Source organism: Garra rufa, chromosome 12 (genome assembly GCF_049309525.1).
Source record: "Garra rufa chromosome 12, GarRuf1.0, whole genome shotgun sequence".
Lineage (NCBI taxonomy): Eukaryota > Metazoa > Chordata > Actinopteri > Cypriniformes > Cyprinidae > Garra > Garra rufa.
This window is the reverse complement of record NC_133372.1, coordinates 33,105,757-33,119,728: the sequence shown is the minus strand read 5'-3', so window position 1 is coordinate 33,119,728 and position 13,972 is coordinate 33,105,757. Positions and strand designations below refer to the sequence as shown.

Genomic DNA, 13,972 nt, shown 5'->3' with positions numbered 1-13,972 from the left:
CACAGGGTAGCGGCACTCATGGGTACTCACAGAAGCACAGTGGCGATTTCTATCACCGTTTAGCACCACTGAAGGTGCAACATTTATTCCGGGCACGTACCTGACAGCGGACTGTCCTGAAGCCCCTAGGAATCTCGCGCTCTAGTAGAGTGTGCTGAGAGAGAGAGTAGCGTGTGCGCTGAACGGACCGCAGTGGAATGTAGCGGGGATTCCCGGCGTGCGGGGCAAGGTGAGTAAAAACCTCCTTGATGCATCTTCACACTACTCACGAGGCTATTGATCTTTTCACTTAATTGCCATTCGGTTCCGTTTCACCATCACTCTCCATTCGTTTTCGTCTGTTTAAGTGGTACATTTTGGCAGAGCGCGCCTGGGAATAGATGATGAGAAACAATCAGCAGTGTCGTTTGATCTCGACTACTAATATTCCTTACACTGCAAAAAAAAAAAAAAAAAAAGATTGGCAGCAATGTCATATGCGGGGTATGTCGCCACTACGGACGATTTGTTTACCGAGCAAATCCATGTGTTGCCTGTAATCTGCAGTCAGCCCGTGTATATTAAATTCAAGATGTCATTTAAATAGCTGTATTGCAAATTATTGTTTTTTCATTAGATTGAACAGCCATTATTATCAGTCACAGTGCACTCCCAGGCTTATGAGTTGATTATTATGACAGTTTAATTTGCATAAGGGCTCTCTGATGCTTTCAAACACAACTGGACACATGCACATGCTCAGAGACACGTGACTCCGGCAAATTATTGAGGGGAAAAAAGTTAAATACGCCTGCGTCAATCATTTGACATTCATCACACCCATCATCATCATCATCTTGCTCCCACATGCAAGCACATTCTCACTGATTACAGTCAAAGGGATTTTCAGATGCACTTCAGATCAGGCGGCAAGATGCCAGTTGAAGAATAGGGAGAAGATGATGTATGAAACCGTGTGTGTATATTTCTAATAAGATTAAATGTTACAGCTGCTTTTTAGGACAAGAAGCAACAGTGAGGAACAATGGAGTGTGGAGCAGGTATATAAGTAGCCTGGGAATGTGTATGAAAGGAAAGAGGAATCTAGATCATCAGCTATTTTAGCTCCTTAGATGTGGAGTTATTTTGGTTCTTCACTCTGTAGTGAGAGTAGTTTCGCATATTGTCACGCTCTTTCATTTCCAAAAGATCTGTAAACAAATTTAGTGTATTTGCATATTTGTTCCACTATTAATATAGCTCATTATAAATCAATTTGGACTCCACACAACTGTAGGACCCTTTTGTCCACCGAGACACGGCAACAGATTTATTATCACATGCATATGTGCAATTTGTTGCATTCATGTGTGGTTTGAATGAATGTGCAGTTGTATAAGAAATAGGAACATTTTGTGACTGTTTGCTCACATGTGTGTCATTTCAAAATTGTTGTTGTTGTTGTTGTTTTTCTGTGAAACAGTGGAGAAATTTGGAAAAATCTTGATGAGGCTTTACAGATTTGATGTCAGGTGGCAGATCTTAATGTGGCAGCTTTAATATTTGGACTAAAAAGCAATAGTTATCAAAAACTAGAACTATTGAAAATTTAAATAAAAGAAAAATATACATATATATATATACAGTACAGACTAAAAGTTTGTGTCCATTTGTGTCTGTACTGTATATTTTTCTGTTTATTAAAGTTTTTACTCTACATTTGTGCAGTTTTCAGTGGGTTAGTGATATTTTAAATATATATAAATTAATAAATAAATATTTTTTAAATGGATTTTTATACAAAAACTGCTTTTTTATGTAAAATTCACTTTATAAAAGACCCACATTTCTAACTTTAATTCATGGGGATAACATGGATAATTTCACATGGTTTAGTATAAGATTTTTGCCCATCTTTTGGAAAATCCAGTTTTAAAAGTAAAAAAAAACAAAACTACAAATAACTTTTACCAGTAGGTGGCTGCAGAGCTCCACTATTTGCTATTTGACCACCTGAAAGAATTTTTTTTCACAAGTTATTTTCAGTTGAATTCATATCTACAGTACAGACCAAAAGTTTGGACACACCTGAATGAGAAGGTGTGTCCAAACTTTTGGTCTGTACTATATATATATATATACACACACACACATATATGTGTGTGTATATATATATATATATATATATATATATTTAAACATTAAAAAAAAAAGTCAATTTATTTAAAAAAAATATTTATTTCAGCTAGCCAAAGCATAATTTCTTAGATAACTGGTTTTACAAAAACTATAGACATATTTAAAAAACTACAATAGAAATGACAGAAACACACAAACAAAACTGATGAATAAAAAAGAGCTGTAAAACAATTAGTCGCGATTAATCAATTCAAAATAAAAGTTTACATACTATGTGTGTACACTGTATATTTATTATGCTTGTATAAATACACACATATATGTATATATTTTAAAATATATATTTGTATGTATTGCATGTATTTGTATGTAAACACTTGTATATACATTCTTTACATTATATGTAAATATAAATAGGCCTTATTTTACATATAAATCTAACATACATGTATGTGTGTGTGTATTTATATATATAATAAATATACACAGTACACACACATATAGTATGTAAACACTAACTTTTATTTTAAATTGATTAATCGTGACTAAACGTTTTACAGCTCTAGAATAAATTAATTTGAAAACAGAAAATACAAAAATAAAAACTACAATAAACTGCTTTTCAAAAGTTTAGGATCAGTAAATTTGTAATGTGTTTCTAGATATACATTATTTTTAGATATAGATATACATTTTATGCTCATCAAGCCTGCATTTACTTCATTAAAAATACAAAAAAAAAAACTGTAATATTGTGAAATATTATAACAGTTTAAAATAATGGTTTTCTATTTTAATATTTGAAGTATAATTTTATTCCTGTGATTAAAAGCTGAATTTTCATCAGCCATTTCTCCAGTCTTCAGTGTCACATAATCCTTCAGATATTATTCTAATATGCTGATTTATTACTTTTATTATAATTTATATTTTTTGGAACCTGTGATAGTTTTTTAAGATTCTTTGAGGAATAAAAAGTTAAAAAGAACAGCATTTATTCAAAATAGAAATCTTATAAATGTAACACATCCTTGGTAAACACTGTTACAAAATATTTAAATTTTAAATAAATGCTGTTCTTTTTAACTTTTTATTCATTAAAGAATTCTGAAAAAAGTATAAAAGAATATTTCGCAGCACAATTGTTTCCAACATTGATAATATATCAGCATATGTGAATGATTTCTGAAGGATCATGTGACACTGAAGACTGGAGTAATGATGCTGAAAATTCAGCTTTGCATTACAGGAATAAGTTACATTTCAAAATATATTCACATAGAAAACAGTTATTTTAAATTTAAATAATATTTCACAATATTACAGTTTTTATAAGTATTTTTGATAAAACTAAATGCAGCCTTGAGGAGCATAAGAAACTTCTTTAAAAAACAAACAAACAATAAAAATCATACTGATCCCAAACTGTCGAACGAAGCTATTACAAGGCAATCATACGGCTTCAAAGGATTTACATGGATGCTTTTATAGTATTCTTTTGCTATTGGAGCTTGACACAGGATCACTATAATCTGCCATTGTATGGAAAAAAGCTCCATGAAGAGCATATTTTGTGTTCCGCAGAACATTCTGTTTTGGAGTTTTGATTTTTGGCTGAATTATTCCTTTAACAGGCAGGCTACAAACCAGCGTGGACAGGCCAAATTGGCTTGGAAAACAACGATAATGAAATAGAGTCTGATAAATGGCAGAAAGAGCTGAGACGGCGTGGTTAGTCTAAAGAAAGATGGATGGATCTCAAGCATAGCACAGTAATGGATAGAGGGTAGGAGGTAAAAACAAACTCCTCCAGCGATTTCACAACACACTGTGCACCTGCACCTCCCACTCATCTCATTCTCTCCCTCTCTTTTTCTTTCACTACTCTTTAGTTTTATACGTGCAACGCCGTGATCTGCCATCTCTGACAAAAGTCAGTCTTGCTTATTTTTGCCTCAGTCTCACTTGTGTGAGCATAAGATGTCAAGCTTCAGTTATTCATACTCCAGAATCCTAAATCTATGTCTTCCGCTGTCAGTCAAAATTTCCGCCGCAGTGACCTCTTTTCATTACCAGCATGGCATGGGACTCATCGGCACGCCAGCCGTATGGCCCTCCCCCCTCTTCAGTCTCATTGTGTTAACCATCAAAACTTTCCTCCTGCGGTCATTATCACAGATGTGCTCAAGAAGCAAAGTCTGAGCCCCACTTGAACAGCCACGGATGCAGAAACTCAAAATTTTGTATTTTGACCACTCTTAAACTGTAGACCAGTTGCCATAGTAACAACCATCCTGGAAATGGGATCAGTCTCAAGTCGAACTCATTTATTTATTTATATATTTATGATTTTTTTGGGGGAGAGGAATGACAGGCTGCTGTGATTGTGCAGCCTATAATTTGAGAGCTGCTTGTTTTGACGCCATATATTTTAGATTTTGAGTTTATTCGAAAAAATGAGTCTTTCTTTAACACGTTGACTCAGACATTGAGTATGTACACTACTGTGTCCGTAGCCAAATTCATCAAGGTTTCAGCAGTCGTTTGTGTCCTTGGTCATGCGTGACAGATCATTCTGTGATGTAATTCATCTGTCTGAGTAGTTCTCGTTGGACACAAAAACTTGCAGGATCACACATACACGATCACTCACGTGTACATCATACTCCTCTTTATTGTCCTGTCTCGGTAGATCAATACCTTATTACACTTCAGAAGGACAAGTCATACCCCTATTCCACTGAAATGATGCCAGTGCTCAGTTGGTTGCGTCTGTCAATCTCTCTTAGTCCTAGTCTGCGTTTGCTCTGACTTGAATGAGTGACGATGACGTAACTCACTATGATACTAGTAGGGATGCATCAATATTAAAATTCAGATATTATTTTATCAAAACAAAATTTTGATAAAACAGTAATAAGCATTAAATGTTTTAAATATTTAATATAAAATATATTATAAATTATATATATATATATATATATATATATATATATATATATATATATATATATTAAAGGTATTTTTATAAAAATAGTTTTAAATATATTTTAAAATGTATATTATATATATAATTACATGCATAGACAGATATGTAGATAGACAGATGACAAACACATTTAAATATTTTGTCAAAATAAATGCAGAATAAAACACTAAATAATAAATCAGTAATTTAAGATGTTTTATATTAAATATATATTATAAAATGTTTATATATAAATACCTGTTTGTATAAATGCCTGTTAATTTATTTCTAGTTTTATTAGTAATTTATTTTGACAAAATATTTAAATCTATGTATCTATACTGTATATAAAATGTAAAAATACATTAAAAAAATTTGTAATATAAAAATAACATTTAAAATCTTAAATTACTGATTTATTTCTATAAACATATATATATTTTTTAATTATATGCATATATATATATATATATATGTGTGACCCTGGACCACAAAACCTTAAAAAATCTTAAGTCGCTGGAGTATATTTGTAGCAATAGCCAAAAATACATTGTATGGGTCAAAATTATTGATTTTTCTTTTATGCCAAAAATCATTAGGAAATTAAGTAAAGATCATGTTCCATGAAGATTTTTTGTAAAATTCCTACTGTAAATATATCAAAATGTAATTTTTGATTAGCAATATGCATTGTTAAGAACTTAATTTGGTCAACTTTAAAGGTGATTTTCTCAGTATTTTGATTTTTTTGCACCCTCAGATTCCAGATTTTCAAATAGATGTATCTCGGCCAAATATTGTCCTATCCTAACAAACAATATATCAATAGAAAGCTTATTTATTGAGCTTTTATATGATGTATACATCTCAGTTTTGTAAAATTTAACCTTATGACTGGTTTTGTGGTCCAGGGTCACATATATTACATTTGAATAATTTTGTTAAAGTAATATAAAAAATAAATCAGTTATTTTAAATGTATTTAAGTATTGTCTTTTATATTTATTATTATTTATAAAAAATACATGTTTTTAATAAAAGTATACATAATATATAAGAAAAGTCTGGCACCTTGTCAGTGGAAAAGGGGTCACAGTGGATCTCACTGTGCCCTGCTCCATTAAAAACTGTACATTTTGGCCCACTCATTAAAGAACGTTTATCATTCTGTTCTTGTCTTCCCAATCTAGAGCTTTCAATCATTCATCAACGCCCCAAGAAAACACCTGAGTAGGTGGAGCATGGCCAGTGGGAGTGGCTGGCGTTACTATGCCTGAAGGCACGAGGCGGTGGTGTCCATGGAGACAGATGGCAGCTTCACTGGGGGCCACGGTCTGTCCCTCTTACAGGCTGAAGATAGCGTGGGGGCCGGCCTCGCGCAGCAGGAAGGGACGTGGCTCGGCTTCCGTGCTACAGTGAGTGCTGTGTTGCTCCTGGAGCTGCTCCTAGGGGTGGGCGGCAATCTGACCGTGCTGGTGTTGTACTGTGGTCACTGCAGCCTGTTGGAGTCCGTCAGTCATGCCGTCACGCTCAGCCTGCACACCCTTGACCTGCTACTCTGTCTCCTCTGCCTGCCGATCACTGCCACGCTTCTCATCCTGGGTGGAGCCTCGGTTCCTCACCACGCCCTCCTCTGCTGTCTCCACGAATCAGCAGCCAGCTTCGCCAGTGTGGGCACCGCACTTAATCTGCTGCTCATCAGCTTAGATCGCTATGACATCAGCGTCCGACCAGCTAATCGTCTGCTGACGCCTCGAAGAGCAACAGTTTTACTTATTGGAGTATGGGGAGTTTCATTAGCCATGCCCCTCCTACCGTTCGTTGAGGCGGGGTTTGTTTCAGGGCAAGGCGAGGGGTTGTTTGTGCACTCTAATAGCACTGTGCTTTGTTCGGAGTGGGGAGGAACTCTACAGGCTCATTTGTTGCTACAGGTTCCTGTGTTTCTGTGCTCTCTCGCTGTGATGCTGTTTACATACTCGCGGATTCTCCAGGCACTGCGCATCCGCATCGGACGCACGCCGAGGCCCCATCGAGACAGCAAACGGCCTGTGCATCGCCTGTGGTTAAGGCGTAAAAAGTCAAGAAGGTCGCCGGATCACTCGAACAGAAACACACCGATGTCCCCACCGCCGCTTTCGACCGGGCCGCTTATCGCCTCAGATACAGTTACAACAGTAACCATCAACACTGAGACGAACACTCCCTTACTCACTACACCACTTAGCCCCACCCCTACAGTGTCTGTGATAACCTCGCCGTTAAGCCCCACCCCCACTGCTTCAATGGTAACCACACCTTTGAGTCCCACCCCATCTGTGTCCGTCATAACTAGCCCCCACATCCCCACTCCTGCTACATCCTCAGCGCCTTTGAGCCCCATGCCCACTGTGTCCACAGTAACCACTCAGCTAAGCCCCGCCCCTGTCCACGGACCGCCCAGCATGGGCGTGGGTGCATCAGTATCAGCCATTTTGGCTCTGCGTCGAGCGGTTCGCCGCCACCGAGATCGGCGGGAACGTCAAAGGCGAGTCTTTCGCATGTCCGTCATCATCATTCTCTCGTTTCTGCTGTGCTGGGCACCTCTTTCCATCATGCCCCTTCTCATGTTGGCCATCGGGCCCTCTGATTGGCTGGAACGCCTGAGACTTTGCTTCCTGGTGCTCGCTTATTGGACGGTTGTGCTACATCCGCTGCTGTACGCGTTCACACGGCAAAAACTGCGCAAGGTTCTGCATACCCGTCTGCGCAGGCTGCGGCCGCAAAACACGCAGACTCGTATTCGCACTAATACCAGGATCCGCCGCAAACACAGGGCAGATTGCAGCGACGCTACTGACCGCTGCCTGACGGAGGCTGTTCGAGAGTGAGTGCTTGCGTGTCTGTGACTTATAAGTAGGCTCACACGGAATCTGAGTGCTCATTTGCTTGTGTACGTCTGTCATTTTCTTGCGTGTTTAATAAATATTTTAGATATTTGTATTATGCTTTCAGCTGCTGATATGAATATTTTCAGCTGCGTTTTAACATATTTCACCATGTTTAAATCCAAGGCCGTAACCATATTTATGAGCCTGGACAACAAAACCAGTCTTAAGGGTCAGTTTTTTTTTTTTAAATTGAGATTTATACATCATCTGAAAGCTGAATAAGTAAGCTCTTTCCATTGATGTATGGTTTGTTAGGATAGGACAATATTTGCTCGAGATGCAACTATTTGAAAATCTGGAATCTGAGGGTGCAAAAAAATCTAAATATTGAGAAAAAAATCAAGTTTTGATATATTTACTGTAGGAAATTTACAAAATATCATCATGAAACATAATCTTTAATTAATATCCTAATGATTTTGGCATAAAAGAAAAATCAATGATTTTGACCCATACAATGGTCCAGTAAAAGCCAATAAAGTTCATTCATCCATCATAAAAAATGATCCACATGGCCCCGGGTGATTAATAAACGCCTTCTAAAGTGAAACAAAGCATCTATATAAGAAAAATATATTTAAAACTTTACAAATCATAATCTCTAGCTTCTACTAACTGTTATATGCGTGTTTACAAGTGAATGGCATTCCAGCGGATGACGTAGGACATAGGCGAACAAGTTGACAAACTTGGAAGTGACAAATGTGGAAGCATAGTGAAAAGAACAAAAGAAACCCCCATATGAATTACCAGAGCTTATGCTTCAGCTACGTCCTACATCATTCGCTGGAACGCCACTAGCAGCGTTTCTATTATGCTTAAAAAATTGCACATACTAAAATTTCGAATTGAAAATACGAGAAACGTGTCAATTTTGCAGAACCTTCTATATCTTGGTTTCTCAACTCTGGCCCTCAAGGTCCATTTTCCTGCAGAGTTTAGCTTCAACCCTAATCAAACACAGCTGAACAAGCTAATCAAGGCCTTCAGGATCACTAGAAAGTTACAGGCAGGTGAGTTTGATCAAGGTTGGAGCTAAACTCTGCAGGAAAGTGGACCTCGAGGGCCAGAGTTGAAAACCTCTGTTCTATATATTGCAAAAAAGGTTTGCATGAGGTGGTTTTTCAGGCAATTCAAAAGAGGAATCTTTTGCAAAACTGCAATGGAAACGTTTGCCTCTTTCGATTAAATATAGCCAAAATCCGTCAAAATCCCACCAAAATCCATTGCCACGTTTTAGTTGCACAACATTGGTTAATGGAAACGGTGTAATTTCACAGTACCTTTTTATCGACATTTATAAAATATCGCCAATGTTTTGCGCAAATCTGTAACGTAAACATGCTTACTCTCTCATGAATGCACGTACGACAATTAGTGGATACGTGAGATTTTGGTTTATATCCACAGTGTGGAGTATTTTTATGATGGATAGGTGCACTTTATTGGACTTCTATTGGATTACTGAATTTTAACACACATTCACTGCTATTATAAAGCTTGGAAGAGCCAGGACATTTTTTAACTCTGACTGTATTCATCTGAAAAATAAAAAAAAATAAAAAATACACACATAGGGTGGCTTGACTATGAAAAATCATGGGGTAATTTTCATTTTTGGGTGAACTGTCCCTTTAAGGGAACAAAAAAAAACTAGAATTTATTGAAAAGTATTTGCAAATATTTCATTTTAAAATTTAATAGGCACAAATTCACTCAAGGCCCAGATACAAAAAGGCACACAAGTCTTTCAACACACAAACATAATCTTTTCAGAGGTTGAAATATGCGCATATGCGCTGTTGTCTACATACAACCGCCGACACAAAATTCAGGCTGCGCATGGACATGGTGAAATGTGAAAAGCCAAAAAACTATTTTAATTTCGTCTGCCTAATATGCAGAAAACAGCTCGGTTAATGTTTCTTGTATTGTCACATTCAATTATGATTTATATGAATCAGGTAAATGATGGCCTAAATGTTCAATTCAGAACAGCGAAATTAACAAAACAGTTGTTGATTACTTGTTTAGCTTATTAGCTACTTAAGTCTTCACACTATTTCGCCCCCATTGTGATGGAATTTGCGCTCATCTTCTGTAAACAATAAAGTTGATTTGATTGGACATCTCAATTATTTTGACATGTATGAGCGCTGTTAGTACGCTAAGGCAGACTAGTCTCAAAATGTTACTTTTTGTCATCCTACCAACAAGCAGAGGAGTAGTAATAGAGTGCAGCAGAACAGCATCAATGATATCTAATACTGAGGTTAGACCATATCTAATTACAGAGGGGACTTGTGGTTACGGTCCCCCACAAATCTGTGCAGAAAATGTCAAAGAAAAAAGAGAAAGTCAGCAGATTCCGCCTGGGCCTATTTATGACTGTAGGTAAAAAGGTGTGTGCAGGAAACCATTAATGTGTTAGATGTGTTAGATGTTATGTGTGACTCGAAAATTAAAATACATCGGTAGGTCTCTATTGTCCACGAGTGTGTAGTATCATTGGCAACTAATCAGCACAGGGTTTCTAAAGCACACTGAACTCTGAGGTCAACAGGGCACTGTCTAATTAACCAGTAGAGCACAAATATTCCCATGGTGCTAGGGGAAAAGAGCGAGACTGAGAGAGAGCGTACCTACAGGTGTGAGTCTGCCAGAGGCCATGTGCAATAAATTCCAAATCCAGGTTTTGCATCGCATGATTTCCATATAAATTAATACCAACTTATCGGCATTCATTGTGTGGTGTAAAAAAAGTAACCATCTATCCAGCAGTACACATACGTGTGCACATATTTTACAGTGTCCTTCTCACTGATAGTCTAGAGGGCAATAGATTTATCCTTGTGTTTATTAATGTATATGATCAGGGATGTAAATAGTCACTAATATTTCTGTGGTTTGAAACTGCAGCCAATTTGAATTCTGCTCTACCAAGGGCATGCGTAACTGGTTCAATCAGTTTCTGAAAATACTGACAAAACTACTTTTACAAAGTTGAAATTATTTTATTTGTGTCCCATATACTGTATGTATATATTGTCAGTGCTGTATATTATTTCAATTTGAGATGGTTATTGTATTACTTTACAATAGAGGAGCAATAAGTCTGAATTACAGTAATAAAAAAGATTCAGCCTCTTTGCTTGTTTGTTTTGTTTGTCCCAACCTCAGCTGTGCGGAACGCTAGTCAAATTAACATATTTTCCGAGCCGAAAATATAACAAGTCAGACAAGTCAGCTCCTTAACTGTATTGTTGTTACTTAACCCTGCACACATTTTATATTTAGTTATACTGAAAACGTTTCAGTTTAATTAATTCTGTCAATCTGATTTCATGGAACACAAACGAATCCAAAAGCAAGAAAGAATCTATCATGGCTGTGCTTATCAGTTAAGGTAAAATGTGGATAGAAAAGCATGTACACACATTTTTTATTTTATTAAATTTTTTTATAATGGCACAAGGATTACTTTTAAACAACATATGCAATGAACAACATACAATGTACTGAATTTAATATAACTAGCATTTCATATTTGTTCATTTGGCCGGTTTGTATTATTTTTTCTCTGCCATTGGAAATAGAGTGTTCGCACTCACGCTACGATTTGGTCAGTTACCCGGATGCGCGGCACGGCCATACTTGGATGTAGAGACCTGCCCGGAACGATTTTTCAGTCCCGCTCCCGCCCGCTCCCGCAAGATTGTGTCCCGCGCCCGCCCGCTCCCGCAGAAATATACATTATCTCGTCCCGCTCCCGCCCGCGACATTCATGATTTATCCCGCTCCCGCCCGCAAAAGCCCGCATAAAATTAACCTATATAGATTTTTTTCAGTTCATTGATTGAATTTACATGAAACAGTTCTGTAACATCTGGTAAGTTCCACTAGACCCCAGCATAAACGCTCTGGATAAAATATTTGTTATTTAGGCTAAGCATCAACATTCACAAACCACTGTTATTCTTAACAAAAAAGCAAACATAAGCTACTGCGTGCATCCACGGCAGAATGCAAACAAAGCTTCTTTAAAGCTGACATCTCAGTAGCCTACATACGCGATCTCATAAAGCTCTTAAAACACAATGGATATTATGCACAATTAATCTTTCATACATGTCTACACTTTGAGTGTTGTAATTTGTAAGCACCCAATATTCAGCACTGTTCAATACTTTTTAGCAGTGAGTGGATTTTAACTTATCACCACTGATTGGCGATGCGTTCCAGAAATCAGCAGATGGCTACATTGCTCACACTGCAAACAAGTTTTAAATCGAAACTGCCTATTCTTGCGCTTCCTGAGCATATTTATGTTGTTCTTGCTGCTTTTGTGCAATAGATGAATAACAATTTTTTGTTTTTAGATATTTTATGTTTAGATATTTCTATTTTGCGGGAGTCCCGCGAATCATTTTATTTTCCCGCATCCCGCACACACACGAGTCTCTACCCGCCCGCACCTGCACTTGCCCACCAAGTTTTGTCCCGCGCCGCACTCTGTTGCATTGGGTCCCGCGGGTCCCGCGGTACTCCCGCGGGATTGCAGGTCTCTACTTGGATGTAAACAACAGCATGGATTGCATGGTTAATGAACTACTGAATATGTTGTTCTGATAATTTATACTGTCTAAACCATGAAGAAAAAGGTGTGGAAGCTGCTAAATCATATAGAGAAGGACTTAGTAAGCAGGTAAAGGCTCAATATTTTGACAAACTAAAGTTAAAAGGTGGTAAAGATACGTACAAGCAAGATTTCTTAAGATATTAGCCAATGTTGTCAAGATTTTTACGCTGGAAGTGCTGGTTCAGTTTGGCCAACCACAAACGACTGTCCCTCAGACAGTTTTTTGCACTTTTCTTCTTGACTTGTTATAACATTTGGCAGTCTATAGCATTCTGAATGTTTTTCTTTGTTCAATCAATTAGTACAGCCCCAAAGATAACAAAAATGTACTGTTTTCATCAGCAGTAATAAGCAAAATATGGAGTTTTGTTTGGTTCAGTGGCATTGTTTACATTCAGTGCCGGCAATTTGGCCGATTGATGACGCGTCGTGAAAACACTATTCGTTTTTCTCTGCCACTGAAAATTGTTTTAAAACAAGTGAAGGCAAAGCATTCTGTAATCATGCCATTCTGACTCACGCAAAGAAACTGGTGTTTGTTAGGCCGGACTGAACATGTTAAAACTAATCTGTATATATGATTCATCCTGATTAAAAAAGTTTGCTGTTCTGAATGACTAATATCAGTCTAGCCACTTGAAAGTTAATTGGTGTATGGTAGTGTCGTTTCATTTCGTGAGTTCATTAAGAAGTGCAGGCTGCTTTAATATATACAATTAGTCCATGCTGAGAAAGGTTGACTGACTTCATCCCAGTTGAATAAAAGTCAAACAGGCAATTAAGAACCTCCTGTGTCTCTGTCAGCGTTTGCAGTCTCACACAGAAGATCAAATGCCATATGAGAGATACTCAATAAAGTACCTGTTCAATCAGTGAAATGGTAGCCTTTCAAACTCTCTCTGTGCCTGATTCAGAGACCTTAAATGTTATTAATCTTTAAAGACTTGGTTGCGCTTCAGCCAATATGTGTGTAGAGAATGGTAGACTATCGTTCCTCATTATCGGTGATAGAAGCTGCACTCCACTTGTGAAGTCTGATCGTATTAACACTTATTAATGTTTGATGACACACGCTGACATTTGCAGGAGCCTAATAATTGGAGGGCCAATAAAGGGGACGGGGCCCTGCACAGAGATGTGGATGCCTGTCTTAATGGACATGTGAAGAAGTCTGACCACACAGGTTAATGCTGGTCAATAACAGCTTGCTTCTACTTTTCCATAATTGAATTACAATTATTTTGCATCAGCCTGTCACCGAAAATATGTATTATAATATTTATTTTGTGGACATACTGTGTCATTGTTTTGGGTCATTAC

The 13,972-nt window shown here is 37.3% G+C and overlaps 1 protein-coding gene across 1 annotated transcript; it reads left to right on the top strand.

Annotated features, from left to right (window-relative positions):
• Positions 1-8,343, top strand: LOC141346926 (G-protein coupled receptor 22). Its single transcript, XM_073851887.1, has 2 exons — positions 1-229; positions 6,277-8,343. The coding sequence occupies exon 2, from the start codon at positions 6,385-6,387 to the stop codon at positions 7,951-7,953; it is 1,569 nt and encodes a 522-aa protein (XP_073707988.1). The 5' UTR covers positions 1-229; positions 6,277-6,384; the 3' UTR covers positions 7,954-8,343.
• The last annotated feature ends 5,629 nt before the right edge of the window (positions 8,344-13,972 follow it).

Excerpts from the sequence above, each read along its gene's own strand:
- LOC141346926 (XM_073851887.1), top strand. The coding sequence starts at position 6,385 with ATGGAGACAGATGGCAGCTTCACTGGGGGCCACGGTCTGTCCCTCTTA.